This window comes from Pteronotus mesoamericanus, unplaced genomic scaffold (genome assembly GCF_021234165.1).
Source record: "Pteronotus mesoamericanus isolate MK-2021 breed Mesoamerican mustached bat unplaced genomic scaffold, CSHL_Meso_final contig_20, whole genome shotgun sequence".
NCBI classification, from domain to species: domain Eukaryota; kingdom Metazoa; phylum Chordata; class Mammalia; order Chiroptera; family Mormoopidae; genus Pteronotus; species Pteronotus mesoamericanus.
This window is the reverse complement of record NW_026555085.1, coordinates 93,104,695-93,126,377: the sequence shown is the minus strand read 5'-3', so window position 1 is coordinate 93,126,377 and position 21,683 is coordinate 93,104,695. Positions and strand designations below refer to the sequence as shown.

At 44.8% G+C, this 21,683-nt stretch overlaps 1 protein-coding gene across 4 annotated transcripts in view; it reads right to left on the bottom strand.

The window, feature by feature from the left end:
* The window catches only part of SASH1 (SAM and SH3 domain containing 1), a 209,595-nt gene that overhangs the window by 23,396 nt on the left and 164,516 nt on the right, over positions 1 to 21,683 (bottom strand). For 3 of the 4 annotated variants that reach the window (XM_054570086.1, XM_054570085.1, XM_054570088.1), the window contains 2 exons: positions 9,296 to 9,428; positions 4,047 to 4,393 (listed from right to left, as the gene is read on the bottom strand). In XM_054570086.1, coding sequence (XP_054426061.1) covers positions 4,047 to 4,393; positions 9,296 to 9,428 — 480 coding nt within the window. Of the gene's footprint in view, positions 1 to 4,046; positions 4,394 to 9,295; positions 9,429 to 14,529; positions 14,585 to 21,683 lie in introns of those variants that run through there. The other variant, XM_054570087.1, reaches the window with a different exon arrangement.

The following is a 21,683-nucleotide window of genomic DNA, read 5'->3' as shown; positions in this document are numbered from 1 at the left end:
ACCAGAGGTAAAATACTTAAACTCTGTGAGCTTTGGTTTCTTCAACTGCAAAATACTACCTATATCATATAGTTGAAGACTTCTAGAACGCTACCTGGTACAAAGCAGACACCCTTCCGAATGTTACTGTCCTCCATTACTTCTCATTTGGGTTAACTGTTATACTGAAGTTTAGGCTTAGACAACATGGCTTAGACGTCATTAATCTGCAAATGACGGACCAGAGCTTAGTTCTGTGCCTTACATTCTGTGAGCCTCAACGGTAGCACCAGAGCATCCCAGAAATGGGTCCAAAAGGGAGAGTGAGCAGGTGTAGCAGAACGGAGGGCCCAGGGAGGCAGGGCGTTACAGGAAGTGTTTCGGGGTCTCCGACGTTCAGGGCGTCACGCTGCTCATCTCCTCCCCTGCAGTCGTCGCTGCTGTTTTAAATAATCTACCACAGACAGGATGTCCAGTGAACATTATTCTAACTTTACATTAAATGCCAATGGGCAATCTGATTTCCCCTAGAGTCATCTGAACTAGACCTGTATCTATTCTATAAAAACAGACAGACTTCTTTATGCAAAAACATTCACCAAATCCCCTAACCTGGGGAGCAATGCTATGAATACCTCTCCCGGCTAATTTTTAACATTAATTTCCCTTTCTTGCTTATAATGTCAAATAGATATTTCTCATTTTTGCAAAGGCAGTAATTGTCTTCCAGCTCTTTTCCTGTGACTCCGGGCTTCACAGACACAGTATGGCACCCAGATGCCGCCTCATTTTATGGCTTTTGCACTTTCCTGCTTTAAATTCCAGCAGTAACTGCGACACTGGAGCCCAGCATGTTGTTTCTGATGCATGTGAAATAACTGACAAAGAATTTATATGGAAACTGTAACTGTAATAAATTAGAAGCTCATTTATATCTTCATATGCCTGCTGTATGCATTTATTCCTTGAATAAAAGTCTTAAGAGTGGACCGGTTTTCATAACCTCCAACTAAAACCTCTCTCAGCAATATGCTAAGATATCTGGAAATGATTCTTCTTTATCATTGTAGGAGAACAAAGACTGTAATCAGGAACATGACTTGAACTAATCTCTACTTTTTCAGTAACATTAAGTAGTTCTCAAAGCACCACCCCTTCAACAGAGAAAAGAGATTCCAGACAGAATAGTGAAAGAAAGTAAACCGATCTTCAACTTCGGTGGTCTCCATCAATTAAGCCTAAATGAGAGCTGTAAAGTTCATACTTCTCATGCGTAGGTAATTGTAAGGACATTTTAGAGAGATGCTTGTGGATGAGGAGGTCCAGGCAATGGAATGGTCATGCGGTTGAAAACATGTTTTTGGGGGGGCAGGGCTGAAGTTTAAAAATGGACGAAGTTCCAAAATGCCATGCATGTCTGTTCCACCAAACGAAAACTGAATGACCAAATAAAAAGCGAGACGTGACCATTTTCAGTGAATATACAGCATTATCATTTCCCTGAAGTTTCATCAAGCAAATATGGCACTTTTTTTTGAAAGACAAAAAGATAAAGGTTGAAGATTAAAGAAAACTTTGGATAAATGAAGGAGCTATACGACAGAAGAATAGAAAGAAACTTCCAAAATAAACCAAGCAAAGAAATTTTCTCAATCTCTTAAAAATAAAAGTATCTTTCTGATGTTTAACATTATTTTCCCGTATATTCTCTGAATAATTATAAAATTTTGTTTTCCTGATTGTACTACTATGCTTACAATAAAAGATACATGTAAATTTCTAATTTAGCACTGAACACATTATTTCAACAAGTATCAATACTGCCCAGTACTGCCTTGAGTTCACGGCACCTTAGAAACAGCCAGCCTCTGGCTGACACTTGGAATAGAAACTACATACACCACCCTTACAGGGGAAACAAAAATGCTCAGGTGTCCTTATTCAATGTCAGTGGAGAATCAGTGACTGTCCTAGCACATTAGCTCAAATCTTGCAAAGAGAACTTCTGGACAGAAAAAGCTCAATCAAATTGTATCATTAACTTGGTAATAACCAACAGGAGGCACACACGAACAACTCCAAGTGCTCAATGTGGCAAACTTCTCAGTATTACATGACTTAAACTCATGAGAGCTGAGTCATCAATTAACAGAGAAGAGGCGGATCTGTTCTATCAAGGCCCTGCCAGACAGCAGAGAGGCACAGAGGCTGGGCAGAACACTTCTAAAGGTAAAATGTTAATCACACCGAGACCGGTTAACCACAAGTATTTTACAAAAGATCTGTGGGTCAGAACTGAATGAGTGAGAAAAAAGAATTCTGTTATTTTACAACAAAACAGAATCACCAAAAATGGTTGCCATGATGTTGAAGGAACTAGAAGAGAAGTTGCTACTGGCAGTTATGAACAGTACTGTAAGACTGATAGGAATGTGAAAAGAAGGACAAGTATTAGCAAGATGGTCAGCTCACGTGGGAATATTTGGAAAACGGAAGGGCTATGGTCAGACCGAAGGACCTTTTGGAGCAGAGAAAGCCACCTTAAGGATAGCACTGGCCAATCAGCCTCTGTTTCCACAAAAGCAGAACTTCACTGAATGAATTTAAGTTACAGTAATCATCTGCGGAGAGCATCTTACTCGTGCATGTGGATGAACCCTGGAGAAAAACCCCCCAAGAGGCTGCAATGCAGACTGCTCCTTAGGCCTTTAAAAAAGGGGGACAGAGCCCGCAGTCCCGCGGAACTCAGCAGTGCGCCCAGGCCAGCAGGGCCTGGAGGACGGGTGGGAATTTCAGGGAATAAAGTACCAATATTCTCAAGTTTAGAGTAAGTCATGCCCTGAAGATAAGTTTTACAAAGTTGGAAAATTCAGTAATAAAACTAAAAAACATTGCATTATTTGAAAATAAGTACATTATTCTTTGCCATGTACAGAAGAACAGAGCTGTGCAGGGCATTTTTGAATATTCGTTCCTTTGACTAAAAAGATTGAGACCATCCACTAGGCTTAAGTAAAAGAGCTTGAATTTTTTTGCCCTTTAGAGTTAAGAGTTTTCCATTTGCTTCTATTGATAAAAGAAACATACTTGACAACGTTTCCAAATCACCAAACTGGTGCTTGCGATGATGGCAATCTTTCCATGAGCTAGTTCCTATTGTTTTAATTAAGAAAAACAATAAGCATCTCTTTTAAGGGCAAAACGTCCTCTGTTTTGAATCAGCTTCCTTGAGATCAAGTGACATGATGGCTGGGAAAGAAGACAGCCCCTCCTAGGAGGAGGTCAGACTCCACCCCACTACTCTGAAGGCCCTTCTCTGGATCAGCCTCACTGTTTAGTTTTAATTAAAAATCAAACAGCGTCAACTGGAAAAAGGACAATGGGGAAGAAGGAGAAGCCGCTGCTAAATGACAGCAGGGTCGGAAACGGGAGAGGATGGTGGGATGGGCCCAGAAGGGAGGAAGTCAGAAGTAGAAGCAGGGGTAGGGATACCAAGCTCCACAACAGAAAGGCCATAATGCTTGACTCCACATCACAGAAATGACAAGGCCGTCCTGGGGACCCTCTTGGAGACTCACGGACTTCTGGTGGATTCTCAAGAGAACCCTCTTAGTACAGCGGTCGACTGTGGCGGCCCACTTCCTCTTGGCCTCCTCATCCTCCTCCAGCAAGCGCCGCCTCAGGTCCTGCTTCTCAGCCTTGCTCAGGCTCCTGTCTGAGGCAGGACGCACTAGCTGGGCCAGGTTCAGGTGGCTGTACAGGCTCCGCTCCACCACGTAGGTGATATTGAACTCGCTGACTGAGGGGCGCCCGCGCACCCTCCTGCTGGGGGCGCCACAGCTCCCTCCCCCTTTGGGTCTCTGCCGGAGCAGCTGCAGGTCACAGGTCGTGCTGTTAACTCCTTTTCTGGAGGGACGCTGGCAGAGGAAAGCTCTGGAACATGAATAATTAGTATCCGTTTTCTTCAAGCGGATTTGCTTGCGGACGCTCTGAACCTCCTCCAGGGACACTAGAAGGTGGTGCCTACGATGGTGGTTGTCATAGAAGCAAATACCATCCGTACTTACCCCGTGGCTCAGGGACCCGAGGCTCTTCTTCATCTCGCCCTCAGTGAGGGAGCGGGACACCTTCTGGGCCTTTTCTTCTTCTGGATAGGAGAAGAAGGTCCCCATCTTCTTGGGGGGCTTAATGAGGCCCCGACTTTCGCCTTTGCTGAAGGTTTTGACCAACTTCCGGCCAGCTCCCCAGGTCTCCGGGTTGCCAGATGATGGCGAAGTGGCGACAGAGTCTGAATCATCTTCCGGAGGTTTCTCGGGGGAGCCATCAAAGAAAAATGGCTTCTTGTGCACTCCAGAGTAGAGGGCAGACCTCTCATCCAGCACTGGGGAGTTCTCAAACACAGGCTCCTCTCCACCTGGAGAGGAATCAACACAGACACGGTCAGGGCCTCCCAGAAACAAACCTTCGTGTTCTCTCAAGACCTTTATTTATGCACCCCCCACAAAAAATACGCTAGTCCGAGCAGAAACCCCAGGGATCCCCCTCCCCGTATCCCTTACACTCGTCATAAACCTGGCTCCCACTTAAATAGAGGCATGTAAAAAAGAAACAATCCAACTGTGCAAACGTATGTTTTCGCACGGGTGTCATGTTAAAAGGTTTCGGGTGTGTTCCTTTTTCTTCAAATATCTTTATAGACCAAACACCTTAACAGGCCTATTACAAATGCCATGTGGACAATGTGAACCAGTCATTAGCATGATACGTGTTCCTTAGCCTTCAAAGGCAATTAGTCTCCCCAGTTTAAATGCAGTGATCCTCAGGAGCTGAAAATCAGCATCTCTCCCCTTCTGAGAGGCCCTCCTGTTGAGGCTGGCTGCCTTTTTATGCTCGGAGTGTGATGCATGCCGTGCGGCTGACAGCGATTTTTTACTGGTGCATATGCTGTTTAATTAAGTCACCGAGGCAGGCTGGGTGCGGAAACACCACGAGGGGTTGTGCCTTGCAAATACAGCCGACAAATGGTCCCCAGTTGACAGGCCAAACTGAAAAAGTGAGGGAACTGAGTGATCCCAGCCAGACGTTCCCATCAGCTCAGGCCCTGGAGCAGCAGCAGGGGCATTTCAGGGCCGGGACATGCAAGCAGCCCCACCGGGCGGTCTGCTGCGTCTCGAGGCCTCCAGCCCCCGGAGCCCTCGCTGGGGCCAGGTATCAGGCCAAGCCCCCCGGAGCCCAGTGGAAAGGTCTGGGCTTGCTGGCAGGAAAACTGAGTTCTTTTCTGCATGTGTGATGTGAACAGATGTGAGAAAAAGAAGTAGGTCAAACTGTGGGTGTAGTGACCCCATCTGGCTGCATCCCTTTAATTATAAGGAAACTTTTGAGCATGGCAGGTTTCCACCAGCTGAACTGTGAAGGGGAAAAAATACAAAGTTTCCTGGAGCAGAGGGATGGCGCTAAATATACCAGCTGGGACGAGGGTGCCAGTGTGTGGAGAAATGTCAGCGACCAAGGGAAAGGACTGCTCACTTCAGAGCGGGGAAAAGAGGAGGGAGTTGGTAGCAGTCCTTTAAAGTTCCAAAAGTTCCCTACTTTTTCAACTGATGGGACTTAACAGTTAAAAACATGAAGGAAAAAAGGTACCACTGCTATTAAGTACAACCCAAGCTTGGCTCAGATGTCAAGGAGATGGCGGTGCGAAGGGACCGTCGAAAGCTCTCTACAACCTGCAGCACAAATATCCTCACGCAAGATTTATTCCCGGATCCTTCCAGAGAGTTTGAAATCAGGGTTAGGACAGGAATTCACCAGACCAGAGGCAGTGAGCGAATCTCGTGAAAGTCTCCCGCTACTTCCTCAGGATATCTGACTAATAAAGTGTGCACACCAAGGGTCCCTGTGTTGCCGGAAGTACAAATGGCAACCTCTTCTAGATGGTCCATTCTCATCGGCCAAGACGAGAGGCACAGCCTTCTCTGCAAAAGCAGTCCAGTCACAGATCACGGCTTTACCAGCAGCCCTGGTGTCTGCGGGGGCGTGCAAAGGCCCTTATCTACCCACGACCCTCTGGGGCTTCAGGGAAATTGGGTGGGTTGACTAAATAGTTGAAGAACCTGTCACTCAGCAATGGGCTGGAAATTTTCTGGGCTCTGCCTAGGGGCTGTCATCGGAGATTCCAATTCTTCCATGTCACATTTGAGTTTGGGACCAGCTGGGGCACACATAGCCATGACATATGTAGCTCTACCTCCTGGTCCTGGAAGTCGGCATCTACTGAGAAGTTGGGAGGGACATGCAGCCGATGTTTCCAAAGTGGCTGCACAAGCCGGTGCAGACGGCAGGCCTCCCAGGTGTCGGCTCCCCTGTCCGCCAGCTTCAGCCTGAAATCCCAGCCCGGGCTTGACTCCTTGGGCTCCGAGCACTGCATCCTTGATTCTCCTCTGACTTGACAGTGCAACTACCCTACCGGGAGAATGACGCTCGAGAGTGCTCACTCCGTCATCACCTGGTGTGATTTGCTTCACATATTGACCTTTATCTATTTTCTGCAGCTGAGATCAGAATACAGAGGGAATCCAGAGATTTATGCCCTGGATTCCAGCCCTGGCTTTGCCACTCAGCATCTCCGTGACCTTGGGCAATTACTTCAATCTCAGAGTCTGTTTCTCAGTAATACTACAGGGGCATGGAGAGGAAAAAAATAAACAGAAAGATATCTGTGAAGGGACCCTATAAGCTGAAAAGCGCCCTATGTGAGCGAGTGATTCACTACCAGGTTACGGATAAGCTGGAGCAATGAGGGAAGGGGATGGGATGGTATCAGCTCTGGAAAAAGACACAGAAAAGAGCAGAAAAAGGGCACCGGCCTGGCTCACAATTTAATATTGTCTAGGGCCACCTGTGCCCCAGATAGGGGCTTGAAATTCAAGTGACCAGGTGAGCCTGGGTGAAGGATTTTAACTGTCCAGGGTTTTCGAAGCCTGCAGAGCTGGGGGCTGAGGGAAGGCATGGGAGCAAGGTGGGACCCAAAATGCAGAGGATGCAGGCTGCCCGGACTTGGCTCTGGGGCTTGTGCTGGCTGGCTTGGTGGGGTGCCCTGGCGTAAATTACTTCACCTCTTGTTGTCTCAGTTTTCTCATTTGTGAAATGAGCATGGTATGAATCCTGCCTCTGCTGGCCATTGGGAGAATGATTGAGTAGCAAGAACATAAAGTCTAAAGTGTTTAGGAAATGCCTGGCAAGCAGAATGCTCTCAGTAAATATTCAGACAACTTAGTAAGGGCACAGGCATGCAGGAAGTCAAAAGGATCCCATCACTGGAAGTCTGGGGCAGGGGTTATGGGGAGTATGAATCTTAACTGCTTGCAGAAGCAGGGGCCAAAGTAGCAAGGACCACTTCTTTTGCTAATGAGGAACCACAGAAAGTTCTATGCAGGGGTTGGAGGGAGTTCTTGTCTAGCAGGGTGTTGGGGACAGCGCGATGCAGAAGTCCTGAGCCACACACACACCTGGGGCCTCTGTCCGGGATACCCACAAGCCCGGCCAATGGCGTCCCAGCTCCCCAACTCAATCAGGACTCAGCTCACTGAACCCACCGTCCACCAGAGACATGGAACTCATACCAACATGAATTCCAGTTCAGAGTAAGAAGTCCACGTGGTCATTATTTTTACCCTAGAGCTATCTCTTTTGGTATATATTTTTCCTTTTTGCACCTACATCTCTCAGAGTTGGTTGAATTATTCATTCTGAGGGGAATATGTGAGTTAGAATATTTCCGTGTTTTCACAAATGTTATCCTAGTGGAAAGGCTGCCTCAACACACATGACTATCATGTACAAAGCGGTCAACACTAACTACTCCACACACTGTATCTCATTTATGAACAAGATGTGCCAATTAAGTTGTGATCCTTGAGATCTGAGATGGGTTGAGTGTGCATGAGGTTTTAAAATGCGATGCCCCCAAGGTTCAATGATGGCGACCCCATGTGATTCTAGCTCATGTTCCTAATGGACACTGTGCAGGTGATTTCAGTACGAGCTGCCGCAATGAGAGGAAGCCATGTAAGTCTTCCATGTTGAGAAGACAATGACTGGCAGGCAGATATCAAAACAACCAAAGGTAAAATCAGCATTGCATCCATGCAAAAAAGACACCCAAACAAAAACCCAGGTAATTCAATACAACTCTAAGTTTATGAAATTGGCCATATAGCAGGTTTCTTTCAATTTCTACTTCTTCCCTTTCCCTTTTAACTTCCACTCTCCCACAGTAACCACTTTACCTTCAATATTCCTCCAGAGGATTTAAACTGATAATCGCAACAAATTAAAATAAGAAACAGCAATAATGGCAGCGGCAAACTATCATCTACTTAAACAAAGAGAAATTCAGTTCCCACCACAGTTCGACTTTATCTATGTACCAAAAAAAGGTCCCTACAATGGTACTTTCTAAATCTACACGTTAAAATTTTTAAATTCTTCACAAGGTAGGTGTGACATTTTAACAACATGCAAAAACAAACAAACAAAAAACAAAACACAACAAAACCCCAAAGGGACGTTCTTTCCAGTGTTTTTTCCAAACAGAACATCTTATTCTTTTATTTTTTGGGGAGATTTTTACAAGATGCTGCAAATGCACATTACTAACAAAAAGGGAGACAGATCCAATTGTGATTTAAACTGTCATAATTACACTTGAAAGGTTAACTCTTCATTCCAATAAATGCAAGCTCATTGCCCCTTTTGACACTATTGCTTCATCTAACAAGTGGCTTAGGCAGCAGTACAGCTCTCAAAGATCCACTTAGCATGGCAGGTCCTTAAGGCCCCATTTGAACTCAGGCTTGATCACCCCTCAGAGGTCAAAGAAGAATGGGAAGTGCCTTAATTGTCAGATGTTTGTTTGAAATGGATGTATATCAAACTTCGACTAAATCCACTGGGCAAGAACCAACCACTGTCCTTTTCGGGGCAGAGGCTTATACTAAGAGGAAATTATAAAATCAAGTTACTATAAAATGATATAAGCTCAAAATGAAAGCTATGCCACACCTTGAGAAGATTTCACTGTCACATACAAGCCAGTTCCCAGATCTGCACTATTTTAAAATACCAAGCCCCCAAAATGCTGGATGCCGGGCCCTTCACCCCATAATGTCGTGAGCACCGCCTCGCAAATATGCAGAACCAATTCTCCTCTGCCAGAACTCAATCCATTTTCCACTTGAAATCATACACTTTTTTCTGCTGAAAAACAGACCCCACATGATTTGCTTTGGAATAAGCAGGGTGGAGTTTGCGTTTTTACCTTCTGTGCTGGGTTTTTTCATTTCTTCCACTCTGATTAGTTTCTTCCTCACTCTGCGAGTGGAGTTCACCAGCTTGTGTAACCTCTTAAACTTCACCGACTCCTCCGTCTCATCATCCGATTGTTCTCTTGACTGGCAAAGAAACAGAAGAAAAGTTAATCATATAATTGGTTCAGAGCTTTGCTCTTGCAGCCGGGCGCAGCCCAGCCTCACCGCCTGCGTGCACCCGGGCAGTGCTGCAGCTAAACTCTGGGCTCCAACGAATTTGCCCAACAGGTTCCCGAAGCTCCACCTACCATCTTAAAGTCTAAGGAGTGGAGAATCAGGTCCTAAGCAGCACAACACACACCCTTGCCCTTGACCGACATGGGGTACATTTTTGTCTCAACTACTTCCCGGTTGGTTCTCTTTTAGGAGAACTCCGCAGGACTCTCTCCAAGGCCGGCCCTGTAATTCCCGTTTCACTGCTGTGGTTTGGGCCAGGCTCTCATCAGCCTGGCCCACCAGGACTTGCTGTTTAAACGTGGTCACCAACTACTTCTCCAAACCAAAATTCTGTTGACTTGTTCCAGTCCTCCCCGAAAATCAAAACCGGCACGGCCGGAAAAAGAAAGAGATGCAAAAAAGCTGCCTTCTACCTTGCTTGTGAGGCCTGCCTGCCACATCTCAGCCATGCCTACAGCCTCTCCCAGCTCCCTCCAAGAGCTCACCAGGCAAGCCTGAGGACAGCCCCTGCATTCCTCCAAGAGGGACAAGGGAAAAAGCTGACCTTTTCAGCCATACGCTACAGTCCATATTCCCCAGCATCCCATTCCGTTGTGCAGTGATTCAAGTATGCTCAGCCCAGCTGTTTTCCCTCAAGTATCCAACATTACAGACAGAAAAAAAAAAAAAAAAATCTCTCTCCGCTGCAATGACCCAGGCAAAAAACAATCCTTTCCTTGTGAACGAAATGAGGGTTTCACTTCCAAGTCAGCTCCAACATTCAATATGCAGCTTCCTCTGTTTTATCTGTTCAAAATGTAAAAAGGCAAAAGAAGTCTCCAATGAATTGGGCTGTTGCACGGCTGGGCTCCGGCGTTCCCGGGAGCACAGAGCCGGCGGCAGTGCGCAGGCGCGGCACACCCTAGGCAGCTGGTGCGACTCCAGCCCATACTGCACGTCCTGGCAACAGCTTTCTCTCCGTTTCCTCAAACCTACTTCACTGAAGGGGTCGGGAGAGGACTACACTGAATACACAGGACACAAACAAACCGGGTCTCCGAGCACCAGTTTCATATGGAGACTCCCCCCGCAAGAAGTGAGTTCATTCATCGCAGCATTATAGACAATCAAATAGGTAAGCAAGAGTAGGCAGAGAAGGGTTCAAGAGGAACCACCGTTGAGATGATAGGGATTACCGTATTGTACCTTGTACAACGCGCTCCCGTGCATAGTGCGCACCTACGCTTTTGTCCCAAACTTTCAGGGGGGGAAAAAATCTTTCTTCTTAATTTTTTTAATTCAGTTTTTTACTTATTTATATTTAGGAACAAAACCAATGATCACATTCCAGGGTATTATTTTACATATGGGTATCATTACTGCTTTCTAGAGTTACACTTTTTGCCACATAGGCATAAAGAAAAGAATTAAAAACACATATAGATATGGAATTAGTACTATCCATGTATAATGTGCATCCTTAGTTTTCCCGCAAAAATTTGGGCAAAAATGTGCGCATTATACACGGCAAAATACGGTACCTAGGTATAAAAATGGTGCATGTTGTGAGACTAGAATCATTTCCGCAGCACTTCGGCTCTACGGAAGGGGCAAGTACAAGCCAGTTCCCGGCCGCCTTCTCCCACTGGAGGTCCCAGCATTGAGCCACTGCACCTTCTTTCTGTATGACCCTGCGCAAGTCATTCACCCACTAAAGATTAATTAACATTCCCCATGAATGACAAGTCGTCAGAAGGGGATTTCTCAGGCTTCAGTTCCATGAAGAGTATCAACGCTCATGTACAATTTCTCTAAAGTTCTCAGATATAATGTTGCATGCACTTTCCAGAATCTAAGTTGACTACTGGTTACCTGGTGAGTAAGAATAGAAATTGCACCCCCGGGTAATGGGGGAAGGAGGCTACACTGCATGCCAGTAATTAGGCTTACTGCATTCGGCCTAAAACTCAAAATGTCAAATAACTGAAATGAATATAGCTCCTACTCTATAATGATTTGTCCAGTTTGAATTTCTTTTTTACTTGACTGGACTGTTACATGTGATGAAAGGGTTGGAGTGGTCAACCAGAGGAATGAGAACTTGCTTAACACTCTTTCTGGATAATCAGCACCTGAACAAAACCACAATGCAAGGAACTACACAAAAACATTTTAAAACATCCTGCCTTCTTGATGTGTCTCAAAAGCCAGGTAAGTCTCAGAGAAGAAGAATCAACCTTAGATTACAGAAAGTCTCTGTACATATCAATGGGACAAACCTGTGTGTCCGTATATCTATAACCCCCACGTTAAAAAATTCTGAAGTGAAAATGAAGTAAGTATAGGTTGTTTATAATCAAGATATAGGAAGCTACATTAGAGAATGACAATCGCTGATGCATTGGTGTATACACCTCACACCTAGTTTGCGGGCTGCTGGGGGCAGTGGGGCGCGTGCATGTGTGCGCATGCGTGTAGGAGGCGGGGACGTCAAAAGGGAAGTAGAACAGAGAAAGAACTAATACAAAAACCTTCAGTCCACAAAGGCATAAATCATATGTAGGAAACAGGCCATCACGGGGAACTTTTCAGGGGGAAATAAAAAAACTTAAACCAGGACAACAGATTTAAAGGCAATGACCCTCATTCCCCCTCCCCGTCAGCCCCAACTTCCTCTGTCCAGAGCCACGTGGTGAGAAATAACATATTCCAGGTATTTATTTAATTGCTTTCACATGTTCCATCTATTTTTGAGAAACAGAAGCTCTTTAGAACTCTGCACTAATATTTATTTTTATCTTTCTAAAAAAAAAATAAAGATTTTGGAGGTGTTTGCCTCTAACAAATGACAAATCATGGGAGCCAATAAGTTTCTTTTCATTAATGTATTTTGAACACCGGACAAGATAGGTGCAGCACAATTTATATAAAGAAAAACGTAAAATAAAACTAAATATATTTCTTTTTTAAATGTAAGATCCCTTAAGTAGCCTAGAAGTTACTAGAGTGGAACAGTATATTCCAAGATGTTTTTTATTGATAGAGAGGTGTTGACTTCTCACTTCCTCCTGCATCCAGAGGAAAAGAGTTGTGAAATATTTGCCTTTATAAAAATTCTCTCCAGCTGTTTTAACATAAAGACTCTGTAAAGGCATTGCATTTCTTTTAAACTTAACTTCCTTTTAAGCTTAAATCCTCCACTTCGCATCTCTCCTTTTAAACAGGAAAACATATGCCACTTCCCAAATGCTGGAAATGACATGTTGAGTCTTTTCATTCAGAAAATACACCCCCAAATATGGGGGTGTGAGAATTTACAATTTCCTGCCTAGAATATAGTAGAAGATGAAGGAAATCTGCACTGTATATAAAATGAATGACTGATTCTAAGAAATAAATTCAGAACTACTATAAGACAGGTTCTAAATAAACTACAGTGAAAAAAATAACAGTAAATATTTACATACATTCAAACAAGAGATGGGCTCTGCTCCCCTCGCCGCCCCCCACCCCACGGAGTAAAATAAACTTTAATTTGATCATCTTCTAAATGAGGTGAAAACAATTATCTGCATAAAAACCCCCACCTTTAAACCTTTGATTTAGAAAAAGGCAACAATTTATCCCACCAAAGGATGTGAAAAACTGGCTTTACAGTATTGTAAATAGAAACATTTGATTTCCAGCCTCTCTCCTGCAGATTTTTCCACCAGAAAGCCCATATGGCTCAACTTTTAATTACTTTGGCTAATGCTATATGTAGTGATTCTGTGGTGAATGCTTAAGTGTTTCATTTCTGGTTTCCACAGCAACATTACATCAGATTGCAGACAGCTGGCTGCACATTTTAAACCATAACAAAGTGGCCAAGCCAAGGCACAACACTGTAGCTGCTTTAAAGAGATAGTACGCTGCCTCCTGCCAGGGTGCGGAATGAGGAACCTAGGGGGCCTTCTGGCTCGTGAAGGAGGGTGGAGCCTCCTTCCTCCTCAGCTTCTTTTGGAACGTGTGCATCCTTGACACATCTGCAATGTTCTAATAGGAAAGACATGGAGCCAGCGTGGAGAACTTTTTATAACACAGCTACATGAAGGATGATCGGAAAAAAGAAACGCGATTAATAGCATCTGTTGATACAAACATTTGTGTGCTGGCGCGAACTCAAAGCTTCCCCGCACTGTTCAACTTAAGCCTGCCACTGCAGGTCGGCAACATATACTTCCCCGGACCCTGTAACAATTCTTACAACTCTGACTGGATAAATGCTTCCCAAAAGCTGCATGGCACAGTGGTGCAGGCAAGGGAGTAACGGGCAGTCAGTGATAAAGGTTAAACCGAACTTGCAAGGAGCAACTAGAACTCTTTGGGGGCTGCTTGAGACCACGCTGAGCACGGGGTTACAACGGAGCCTTTTCAAGAAACCCACTCAGCTTGCTTCTCTAGCTCCAAACACCCCTCACGCAGCCTCATTTAACAGCCACACTGAGTCGACTTACCTCCCCAGAGCCAGCACATACCACTATAACATATGTAAGCATTTCTGAAAAGTATTCTGCATTTGGGAATGTAATTCACTTGTGAAATTCACACCACTGTTACTGGTTAACCCAGCAAGTAAGCAGACGTAGGCGCTTCACCTTCCTAGGTCCTCTTTACCAATGGCATTAACCTTAAAGTTAAGGGAAGGAAGCCGATCGGCTGCAGCTCTATGGAAAGCGGTGTGCCATGCTGTCTGAGGTCAAGTCCTCCACAATTGGCAACTGAGCTGCACACTCAACCCCTCGCATGCTCCCTGCATTCTCAAAATAATATTCACTTTTCTCCAAAAGAGAAGCCTTATTATTAGGTGAACAGGCTAGAAAAGAATGCTCAGAATTACAAGGTAGGGAATTAAACAAGGGAAGAGCAAATCCAGAGGAATCCAAATAGAAAAGAGAAAAGCGTTGTAGCCAGAAGCAATCCAGAGCTGCTTCTTGAAGAGCCAGAAAGCACATTATCCCTTTTGCATTAAACACACCAGTGAACTTACCGGCTTCGGCATTGAGCAGGCCTAAGGGAGCAATTTTGAGCACGTCCGGTACCCCCACCCCCTCCCCACTCTGAGAGCGTCTTCACTCTTGTTCCGTCAATTCCGATCTCAAAGTGAAGATTAGGCACTTCTGGAACATGCTCCTTGAGTTACATGTACAGACAGGCTCCACCAGCGCAGCTTAGGATCCGAAGGGGAAAAAAGTGAGGATACTGGATTCAATTAGCTGCTTTTTGCTCGCCGAGCTTCCAGTTACTTGCTAACTGCATAACTTGTAAGAAAGGCATAAGTCATCAGCTCTAAGCAAATCTTCTATTCACCACAAGGAAAAAAGAGAGTGTTGTACGTGGCAAACAATCCCTGTTTTCACTGACGAAGGCTCCCTGACCTCCCCCTGGCCTCCAGTTCCTTAATTACTGTCTATGGAATTCCAGAGAAAGGAAAAAAAAAAAAAAAAAAAAAGGAACGCGAGAATCTGAGCAAATCCGGACAAGGACTAACCCTTCCAAGCGACTGGACTTAAAAAAGATCTCTTTTGCAGATATTCTTCTCAACACCGCCTGAAGGAAGTAGTCGCGATTGAAAATAGACACCTTCCAAAGGCTATTTTGGAAATTACTGAATTAAAACTTATGATTGTGGTTTTCTCCTAGAGCTCTCACTTTCTCACTGTCTCTGTCCCCACGACTCCTTCTTCTATTTTAACCATGAGTGGCAACACAGGACGTCCCCCCTTCACGGACGCTTCTCAAACTGTCTTAGCAGACTGTTCCAGTGACCCTTTCAGAGCAGCTGAGTTCTGGATTCTGGAAATGGGAGCACGGGGGGCTGTGTCGCAGACGGTCGTTTCTTTTTCTCAGGGGCGTCTGGGAGCAGCGTGCACATGCTGTTACTTAAACAGAACAGCGTCTGAGCAAGGCAGGACTGAAAACCCCTCAAGTTTCCATGTCGTGGGCTGCAAGTCATGTCTGTATTTTTGGAGCTAAATTCATTCATGAGGGAAGGTCATCGGTCCTCACTGAGCCGTAGGGGCTGCCCTTTCCTAGGTGCCTCTCTCGTTGTGTGGGTCTTATGTTTTATGCAAAGTCCCCTCTCTTGAAAAGACACTACGCAACACAAATGCACACTGACCACCACAGCTCACCTCCTTCTCCCGGGCACCTGTCCTGCTGTTTCTGTGGGCCCCAGGGGCATCTCTCACTCTTCAGCAAGAACCCCACCTGCCCCCATTTTCTGTCTCAGAAATGTGTCCCCCGGCCCTTATGAAATTTCCCAATTATTTCTCCCCGCGAGGGTTCGCCGCACTTCCCTATTCTGCCCAGTTCCCCATTTCACGAATCTTCACCAACACCCACCTTGGTTTCACACACACCCTCTTCCATCCGAGGGCCCACAAGTGCCGCAAAGTGTGGCAGGTGTGTTCTCCACGTTGTACTCCCAACCCCCATATACATCAAATGCCCCCAGTTCCCAGGCGCCGTGCTACGCATTTAGGGACGATCTCGTTTCAGGTGGTGAGTGGGGGAGGCCGGTTCCGAGACTCTGTGGCTTTGTCCCTGCACCATCCCACTGCTGTGGAGGCTTTTTTCACCCAAGACAGACAACCACACTATACGCAACACTATGCTGAAAGTTCCTTAAAAATGTCAGGAGAAGTACTCGTTAAATTTGCTGCTTGAACAAAACTAAGACAATGCGGATGCCCCCCTGGGAGTGAAGTAAAGGGCAGATGGAAGCCCAGTGTCTTTGCAGCCAGAAGGACTTTGGCTTAATCTCCAAGTTCTCCAGCCAATCACTTCTCTTCTATGGGTTTTAGTTTTCTTCCGCATGAATTTGGTCAGATAACACTTATCTTGGTTTGTTGTTTGAAAAATTGTCTATGTGTAGTCGATGGTAAGAGCTCAGTCAGTGCTTACAAGCTGTCTTTCGCTGACTGGAACTCAAACAAGACCCGTTGTAATTCTTAGAAATTGCTGTTTTAGGTGCTGTGTAAATAGCAAAAACAAAGGAAACATGTAAAAACTAGTGGTATGGCCAACTTTTGAGGCTCAGTCTGCACAGTTTGATTAGATGCAGATAAGATGCTGAGCACAATTAGGAACATGGGATCTGGGGCCCTTATGCTGCTTGTGGTCTTGGGTGTGTTTCTTAACTTCTCTTCTTCTTCAAATAGGCAAAGGTAAGCCTCTGATGTTCTTGAGGAAATGAAAAGTGACCTTGGATGGAAGTAGCGAAGCCTCTATCACTGGCGGATCTGCAGGAAGCTGGGCAGAAACTGAGCCAGGCTCTGTGAGGAGGGTGGAGGGAAGGACACACTGCTCATCTGTCTGGAGGCCACCTCCTCCTGTACACACCTTTTTAACTGCCACATGGGCACCCAACACAGGCTTGTCTTTCAGAGGACAGGAAGGTCCCCAGGGACAGGGACCCCTCCTGGTATTCAGTGCCCAGTGAAGGTCCCACCAACAGTGGACCCTCACTACATATATGCATCATTAATGTGGAATGAAGAGGTTTACACTCTCCGGCCCCATAGCTCCCAGCCCTTACTATGCACCAGAATAAACTGTGGGCTATTTGAAAGACTAGGCCAGGCCAGGCCACCCTGGAAAGCTTCTTGGTGGAGGGAAGGTAGAAACAGCAGGGACTGATTTCATGAGGACAAGGTATGGCTGGTCTTGTTCACTGGATAGCAGACCTGAACTTACCCAGCACCCAGTAGGTGTGCAATCTGCTGAGGACAGATTTGACTCCCACCCTAAGGCCTGTTCATTAGCTCCTCAGGGTAAAGTCCAAAGGCCTTACTTATCATGCAACATGACTTTGCATGGTCAGAGCCCTACCCTTATTTCCAGTATCTTCATAAGCAGATACTCTGTGGAGACGGCCTTTCATTGTACCTGGTTCTCATCCTCAAAGCAGCTCAGATACCTACACCCTCACGTGCCTGAGTGCCTTTGCACTTGCTCGTGGTAAACATCTCTGCCCACCCCGTCCACCGCCCTAGCCGCTACGCGCCCTTCAGTATGCAATCCCACGCGTCACCTCCTCCGGAAAGCCTTCCTGGCCTTTCTCCTCACTTTCCTGAGGCTGTGTGGTTGTCCAACAACCTAAGCAGACTGTGTCACAGGGCTTAACACAAAATATTCTGTAATCACGGTATCACTTAGCCCCTCAATATACTTCATCAAGACAATGAGCAATGTCATATTCATCTCTGTGTCTGTATTTTAGTAATATTTATTGTTTAAGTTCGATGGCACATGATATATATTTAATTATAGACAATTTGGAAAATTCAGAAATGCAAAACAGAGAACGAGAAATCACCCATGTCCCTTTACTTCGATAGAAAAGTTAGTAATATTTTGGTGTACGCTCCCTCACTTGTTCCAGATACACACACACACTACACACTCTTGCGCTCCTGCGTTTTGTTTTTACAAAGAATGATGACCTCAAGTTCTTCAACTGCTCCCCCTCCCAAGGTCACTGCCAGGGTCTCCAAAGTCTCCCTCAGGTGAACACAGAGTGTAGGAAGAAATAAAGCATTCTCTTCAAATCTTGACCATCTTTAGAGAACCCCGAGGCCTCCATAAAGACTGGTCAGACTGTTTTATAACCTGTGTTTTGAAATTCTGACCCTTTCCCTATGTTAATATTCAACAAATAAGTACATTAATCATTCAATAGCAGTAATTCATAGAAGTATACCATAATTTATTTAAACAAGACCCCCATTTTTGGATATTTGCATGTTTCCATTTTTTAAATATTGTAAATAATACTCTGATGGACATTTTACTGTAAGATTTCTAAGACATCTAAACATCTTTTTATAGCATAGGTTACTAGATTATAGAATTGATGGGTAAACAAATGGACATATCGTTAGATCTTTTCATACACATTAACAATTTGCTCAGAAGAAACAATGTATTATTTTTAAATCTCAGAGGTAATATAAAAAGGGTATCTGTTTCCCTACACAACTGCCAACACTGAACATTACAATATTCTTTTCCATTTGAATAGTATCTATGTACTACCATACTAAGTAAATCGTACTATCAGAAATTCAGAAATACGATTCATATACATCATATCTGTGATAAATGCACGTGATAAATGCATATTTGATAAATGCATGAGAGGAACATAGAGGGACAGGGACTGGGGACATGGCAGAACTCATCTTTGGCTGGGAAATGGGGGTGTTTCCGTGAGGCGGAGGGCACTTGCCACGGGTTGGGGGTATTCCCATGTTCCTCTAGGAGCCTACATGTCCAGCGCGTAAGTGGCCATGGGGCCCCACTGTTTTCTCCTCCCCTAACCTCAGATGCCTGTCTATCTGGACAGTCAAAGAAGAGCTGGGCTGATGCTGTTGCCTTTATAAACAGCATGTGACAACAATCAACAACAGTTTTAGGTCCTCCTCTTCTCCAAGTGGGATTTCATAATCTCCCCAGCATTCTTGATCTCCTTCCACTAGGCCAAGAAGTGATGCATTCACGGTCACTCCCTACCTTGGGGCACATTGGCTCCAGGCAAGCTGTGGCAGGGGCCTTCTGGTCCCAGCCATCAGGTTAATGGTATTCTTTGAGTTTATAAAATAATTCTTCTCACTCTTTAAAGAAGCCAGAATTATTTTAAAAAGTGTTTATGAGTTGTCAGAGTAATAAAATATGAAACACATTGCGAGTTTTTTTAAAAACTTATTTCACAAAGGATTAAGGGAAGGACTCGTGTTTAGTCAGAAATATTTTGCTCATTAGCTGGTGACATCATTGCCCTCTGAAATTAGGAGATTTTTGTCAGCTTATGGAGAAAAAATGAGATTCCATTCTTTTCCCCGAGGTGCAGTGTAACACTGAAATAATCTCTCTGGCAGTTTCAAAATTAACTAGTTGTCGCCAGATTTGAAGGAAAAGGAGGAGGAGGAGGAGGCAGAAGAGGAGAAAATTACATGATGCTTTTATTTGTAAAAACATGGGAGAATTTGAGGTAATATTACCATCCCCTCGGGGCAAAGGCTTGTCAGCACTTAATTCACTTCTGTTTAGAAAACTGTTTAGAAAACTATAAAACCAAAGGAGCAGCAAATGAATGCTACCTTCCACAATAACCTTTATTTCTTAAGCTTATGAACTCTGAATTGCTTTTAATCACCCCCCAAAATAATGTTGTAAGTTTCTCCATGAGGAAGAGAAAGAATATATAAGACCTCTGGAGTCCTAAAGCCAAGCAAATGTAGAGAAACTTGGATTGCAGGTAACCCCCCTACCTACACTCTGCAAGTCGCCTGGGGCAGAGCAAACGTCTTTCTTTCGCCTTGAAGGCGAGGGGAAGGGAGAGGCGGGGAGGGGAATGGAAGGGGAGGAAAGAGAACTGACTTTCCCTTCACTCTGTACATCTTTGGAAGATTTTTCTGCTTGAGATTATGTTACCCTGCACATAGGTCAGAGAACTCTCTTGCTCATATAAAAGGTGAGTTAAGGTAACAAGGAAGTGTTGGGAAGGCAGTCCACAGCTCTAGGGGTCCCTCTGGTTAAGAAGGGGCTGTGTTACCAAGAGGAGATCGATGGTGTCGGGACACACTGAACTTCGGCAAAACAGCAAACCCACTCACTCCCCAGTGCATTCGATTCTCACATCGTCCGTGCCATGGAAAAAGGATGATTCACAACAGGACTGCCAAGTAGGGCAATTACACATGCGTTGGAGGCTCCAGCTGCTGGAGCTGATGGGAGTTTTCATCCCAGAAGCGGTCAGTGTCCCATGGGGTTGGGTGGTGTTCCCAAAACCACATTACTTTTATGGCATCTTAGACGGACTGATTTACGCATCAGGCACGATGATTTCTTGGACAGAGCCGCCAGACAACCTGGCCTAGGCGCACGATGGTGTGGACGTGTGGGGAACCGATGAAGCCCCCGGGTAAGGGAGGGACGGTCCGGACACCATGCCCTTTCCTCCAATCACAGCACAGGTCGCCAGGTAGGCACAGTCATCTGTGGAAGCTGGAGGCAGGTGGGCCGGTGCCCTGTCCTAGCGTCACAATCTACAACCTTAACATACTTCTCCTTTTGTTTGTAGGATAATAAGCAAGTTACCTTCAATTGAATTGCTTCAATCAGCAAATTTACTTTCAAATTATAGAAATCTAGGCTGAATCCTCAGAAAAAGGATCACAGTTAGAGAGGTGGTTTGAGGTTACCTCAATGGCAAAACTATCAGGTCTGTGATGATTGCTGAAATGGAACCACAGAATATGCTTCACAATTAACAAAATGAGTAATAGCCCTCATCCACAACACACACACACACACACACACACACACACACACACACACTGCTATAAAATATTCTATCAAGAGCAACCAAACAAGGAAAGGAACATAAGCAAATACATTCAACTGTAAAACTCCATGATCAAAGTAAGAAACAAATTTCTGAAGACCAGCAGAAAAGGTCCTCACTTCTCCAATAACCAGATTGATGGGAATCTTGAATATTATGTCATATAACCTTAAATTTCAAAAGAAGCAAACTGTGTGGCCTTTACTTTTTCTGATCTCGGAGCAGTGAAAATCACTTCAGGAGAGTCATGAGTGAAAAGAAGGAAAGTCAATAGTAAGGCTGATCCTGATGGAAATAAAGTCCCTAGAAATTCACCAGGAACTGGAGAAATGAATTAAGGCAGACTGCCTATGCCCCACCTATTCCCCCTATCCGTAATCATGGTGCAGCACATTTAACAAAATCTTAGGTGGAAGAAAGAAGAGCCCAGGTATTCCAGTGAAGAACACTGACCACCTCAGCTGGGTTTCCTTCTTTCCTGGCCATTACCTCAGGCTACCGCAATAACAAACATAAATGGACTTCCAAATAAAGCTCTCAGCTGTGGCTCAAAAGAAAGAAAAACAATCTATTGTCAGATAACATGGGAAAAAGGTCAAAAAGTAGTTTACATTATATCATCACAAACAGAAAATCTGATCCAAACCGCGTAGGCATGAAATGCATGAAAACTATTCAAACAAACTAGAGCAAGGAGGAGAGGGAAAAATAAAACTAAACTAAGAGGAAAAACATGAACACCTCAAAGATCTTATCTTTTGATCCCATCTCTCTATCATGAGAAAATATAACTC